Here is a 5059-nt window from a genome sequence, read left to right on the forward strand (position 1 = left end):
TATTTTTCTCATGTATGATAAGATAATGTAAGTTCAGTGTCGTAGAGATCTGGCTTTACATGGACAAAGTGAAATAAAGTGAAAGTGTGGAATACTCCGACCGTGCGTTTTGCTAATTCGGGTTAGCGTGGCTAACCACCGCTGCTAACTCCTTCTCCGACCTCTCACCTCACCGTCACACCTGGAGTAGAAATTGTTCTGAATACGTTTGCATAAATGTTTCCATTCATATGTAGGATGCCATTGCTCATCACTGTCATTACTCTTCTTTAATCTTGACCAATCCAGCTACACCGAAGTTCACTCTTGAGCCATCAAATGTAGTAGAGGACATTGGATCCAACGTGACGTTGTCCTGTCAAGCGCACGGGCATCCTGAGCCGCAAGTCACATGGAGGAGGGAGGACGGGCCCTCTCTGTTTAACCGAGCCCACTCACATAGCACTGTCATACAGAAAAAAGGGGACCTATACATATTTAGTAAGTCTGTTAAGTCAGTTTTGTTCATATAAAGTCAAAAACAAATTGTTCAAGTTGCTCCTTTTTATCTGTCAGATCTATGGGTGGAGGATGAGGCGGAGTACATATGTGAAGCCAAAAACCGCTTTGGGAAGATCCAAGCCAAGGCTAGCATCACTGTGACAGGACTTGGTAATATCGCTTTATAAAATGTCTGAATTATTATATTGTATTTATTTGTGTATCTTAGAAGAAGAGGGTATTTTAACTCTAAGGTTATTGTCTGTCACACATATTCTTACTTTAAGTGAGGATATGTATGAATTAAAGATGACTGACTGCTAACAAATACCTAAAATTGGTTGCACTTAAATATTTTTATCTGTTTTATCTGGTCCTAGTTATTGTAATCAAAATGCTCACATCTTTATAAATTCTTTGGATTTCTTAATATTGGGACCATAATATTTGCATCTGTTCTTCTGAATTCAGAATTCAGTCTTATTAAGACAAAGTTTGTGGGGTGTGGTTTGCTTGTAGAGTAAAATTTTGAATCTAATTTTGCAGTAACGGTTTACTTCTTGCAATAACTCAACAACTAGTTGTCCTTTTATTTGAAAATGTAAGATTTTACTGGAGATCTTGTTGATAATGTTGTCAGACTTTTCTTGCAAAAATCCATGTGTCATTGGGCATTTGTCTATTATCACATCTATTTAACAGAAGCTAAAAATGTGTCTGTAAATGTGGGTGACATGTAAGCACTTTAGATATTGATCCAAGAACATTCATTCTTTTCTGAAAAATATAACCTTAAGTTGTCATAATTCCTCTTTATGGTCAGGTAATATTTCAGGAACAAATTACAGTATATGTTTCAGAGTGAGCTTGCATGTTTTGGCCTTTACCCAGTCCAGTGAGTTTATTAACATGCTTCAATGCATGTGTGGGAACACATGTGCCTTATTAGCCACCATTAGTTTCTCTGCAGTGGAAACACGTTGAGTCCTTAAATGTGGGCCAAAGGTTAGAAAGTGCAAACACACAACCATATGACATATATTTCACACCCCACTGTCTGCCTTTCCCCTTCCGGTTAAATTACCTCATTGGATATGAACACCCAGTGCAGAAGCACATGCACAGATGTTTTATTAGCACCATAAAGTATGAAGATTACTTTACCCACCTCTGCATTGGACTTGACAGACACAGCTACAGTGTTCATTACACTCACATTTTGCTCCCGTAGTTTTCGTATGGCATTGATCCTCAAATGAAAATAAAGTGAAGAAGGATCTTTATAGTGCAATCTAGTAAAACACAGTATGATTCAATTTCAAATCCAGTTGCAACCAAAATACAATACAAATTGTCAATTTCTAATTAATCCTACTTAAGCTAGAAACATAATTGAGCCAATTGTGTAATTGTATTAAATACAACACTTTGTTCACAGTGTTTTTGATAAAAACATGTCAAAGTTTTTATCCATCACATAAAAACAAGGTGAGGAAAGTGTTTCCCCGCCAGGCTGTCTGGCCGAATAGATATTTTTTGGTAGAATAGTCTGGTAGTTATCTCCTTATTGTCATACAGATGGAGCAAGTCTTTCTCTGTGTTTTTGAAAGATGATAGTTATTTGATAGATGCATACTGTGTCCATGTTCCAAGTAATTGTGAAGGTCAGTGATCCCTTTCATTGAGTTAAATTAGCCCTGTGGAAAAATGTTGCTCATCCTTGTGTTGATAAATTAAATACATCTGCTTTCCTTAAGGGGAACATAGACATTTGCTTTTTATTTAACTCTATTCGAAAATTTGTACTTTTACTCCATTATATTCAGTTGTCTACATTGATTATGATCTATGTTTTCTGCACTTTGGGCAAAATTACATTTTTTTAATTTCAACCTTAGTTGAAGTTATTCAAAACAATTTTCATGCATGGCATCAGATATAAGGACAAACATTATCAAAACTTATTTTCTGCTTAAAGAAATTCCCATCAAATTTTGTCTCGTTTCTCTTTGAAGTTAAACCTGTGATTGCGATGAGTCCGCCTGTTATCAGTGTGATCGAGGACCAGCAGCTCACTCTGCCCTGCGTGCTGCTGGCTGGAAATCCACTGCCAGAAAGGCAGTGGCTCCACAACTATGGCCTGGTGGGAACACAAACAAAAAGTGCATAGTTTCTTGCTCCTGCACGCAAAAAGCTTCTGGTTATTTAAAAACTCCCCCTCCTGCAATCTTCTAGGTGACCCCAGACCAGTATGTCACAGTGAGGAGAGATGGTAGTCTGCATATTGAGAGAGTTCAGCTGGATGATGGAGGCGACTACACCTGCTTGGCTGAAAACGTTATAGGGGCCACCAACCATACGACTGTCGTTTACGTCTATGGTACGTTTATGTGCAAGAAATATATTGCACGATAACTACAGAAATGTTTTAACATCAGCTAACCCCCTCTCCACAGTTATCCCTACAATTCAGCATGGGCCTCAAGTATTTAGCACAATTGAAGGTACATCTATAACTCTGCCCTGCCGTGCCAGTGGAGTACCCAGTCCGGACATCACTTGGAGCAAGGTCTGTAAGAACAACATGTCTCCATTAAAATAAATATTCCAAAGCTCTCTGGAGACTACAGAATGGATGAGATACAGCACAATAACTCCTACATTAAGTGTTTCTAGGATAAATATCTGTAAATCATACACCATTGTTTGTTTCTCTGTAATTCACAACTAACTTTTTTCCTCAATAGTTTTCTCGATTGTAAAAGTCTTTGCTTCCTGTTTTTAAGTGTATTTTAAAAACACATCTTTTTTTAATGGTGTTTAGTCTAGTGTGAGTTGACATGATCTTTTTATTGTCCCAATGTTATGAGTCTTTTAATATTTGCTTTATGTGTTGGTATCTATCTCTGTTCTATTTATCTTATTTCTGTATAGCACTTTGGGCTAACTTGCTGTTTACAAGTTTATAATCCAGTTTATAAATAAACTGGATTTGGATTTGCTGTGAAAGTGAAAGGGGCAATAGATTCTCTTCGGGTTACTTCTCTCTGTAACATTAGTCAAAATAGTTGAGTCATCTGTGAGCCATGCTGTTTATACACAAAAAAGTCCTGACATAACCTTTGTATTTATGTTTAGTTACTTGAAAGAGCAACATTGTTTTAATAGCAGCGTTTTTATTTAATATCGACCGGGAATTGAATAATACATTTCATCACTCTTGGTAACAAGTGTTTTGACAAGACGATTAAATGAAATAAACATTGAATTCTGTCCTCACCATTAATCTTTTAGGGTGGGGAGCTGCTAAACGTGGGTGGTCCAGCTTTCTCTTTGGATTTGGATGGCAGCCTCCTCATCACTTCTCCCTCTGGAAACGAGACTGGAGAGTTTGTCTGCACAGCTACCAATGCAGCGGGATATGCAACTAGGAAGGTGCAGCTCACAGTCTATGGTAACCAGCTTATTATCTATAGAGACATTAAGTTGTTTATGACATGCAGAAGTATTCAAACCACATATCTAGCTGGGATGTTAGTGTCACACATATTCGAATCACCTCTAAATTTATCACTGATCTCTTTCCCAGTCCGACCTAAGCCTGGAGTTGGTGGCACTGGAGGTTTAGGAGAGCCTGTGAGGATGTCAGTGATCCAGGGAGAGGATATTGTTTTGCCATGTGACGTTCAAAGTATCCCACCACCCACCATCAGCTGGGCGAAAGAGAGACAGCTCATCTCGCCCTTTTCCCCGAGGTAAAATCCAACTCGTATTGAACACACACAGAAAACTAAAGGCCTTTGTGTTCTTTTTCTTACTTTACTCCTGGGAATGTTACAAAATCCACAGGGATTGTCATTGATCACAGTTCATTGATGCTTACCCATAAGGGTAGCCTGGATCTGTACACACACAAAGCCCTTGCTTATTTCAGAAAGACGGTGCCAAACCAGATTCTGTCAGCATTATGACAGCATGTCTGTGTAGTAAAAGAGTCCAGGGGCTAAACAGACTCCAGTCTGCTATCCAGACCTGTCACACTGAAAACATATGTTGCTTTGTGAAGCAAAAATATGACAAAAGAAGCCTTGAAGTTTGAAATTGCAAAACCCTGTGTCAGACAAAACGGGAAAAACATCTGCAACTACTGTTTCCTCACTTTTCAATGTTATTAAAAGGGAAGATGATCCAAAACAAACATCCCTGCATCTGACTGTAAATATTTCCACAATTACATGCAACAAAGAAAGACCTCATAAATATTGTCAGATTATGTTATTTTCGTATGAATGAGTGGTTCAAATTTACTCCATGCTATCCAAATTACAGTGCTTTGTCCCTGTCATTCTTTGAGGCTGTCTAAGACGACAAAGCTATCCTGCATTTAGTCTGTGATCTGCCAAGGTAACTAATTATGGATAATGGTCGACTATTATGAATTACTGTGGTATCTGTTTGGAGTCATAGCTGCTTAAATCATTGAGTGGAAACAATTAGTGTTCTACTTACAACCCCTGGCAAAAAGTATGGAATCACCAGTGTTGGATGAGCAGTCATTCAGACATTTCATGCTGTAAAA

The 5059-nt window shown here is 38.2% G+C and overlaps 1 protein-coding gene across 3 annotated transcripts in view; it reads left to right on the plus strand.

The window, feature by feature from the left end:
* Positions 1-5059, plus strand: part of hmcn1 (hemicentin 1) — a 92189-nt gene that overhangs the window by 33023 nt on the left and 54107 nt on the right. For all 3 annotated transcript variants that reach the window (XM_015016978.1, XM_015016980.1, XM_015016979.1), the window contains exons 16-22: positions 289-480; positions 556-651; positions 2496-2623; positions 2716-2860; positions 2937-3049; positions 3775-3934; positions 4070-4235. In XM_015016978.1, the coding sequence (XP_014872464.1) occupies positions 289-480; positions 556-651; positions 2496-2623; positions 2716-2860; positions 2937-3049; positions 3775-3934; positions 4070-4235 (1000 nt within the window). The remainder of the gene's footprint in view (positions 1-288; positions 481-555; positions 652-2495; positions 2624-2715; positions 2861-2936; positions 3050-3774; positions 3935-4069; positions 4236-5059) is intronic.

Source organism: Poecilia latipinna, unplaced genomic scaffold (assembly GCF_001443285.1).
Source record: "Poecilia latipinna isolate Pla-1442-1.1 unplaced genomic scaffold, P_latipinna-1.0 Scaffold2087, whole genome shotgun sequence".
Taxonomy (NCBI): Eukaryota; Metazoa; Chordata; class Actinopteri; order Cyprinodontiformes; family Poeciliidae; genus Poecilia; species Poecilia latipinna.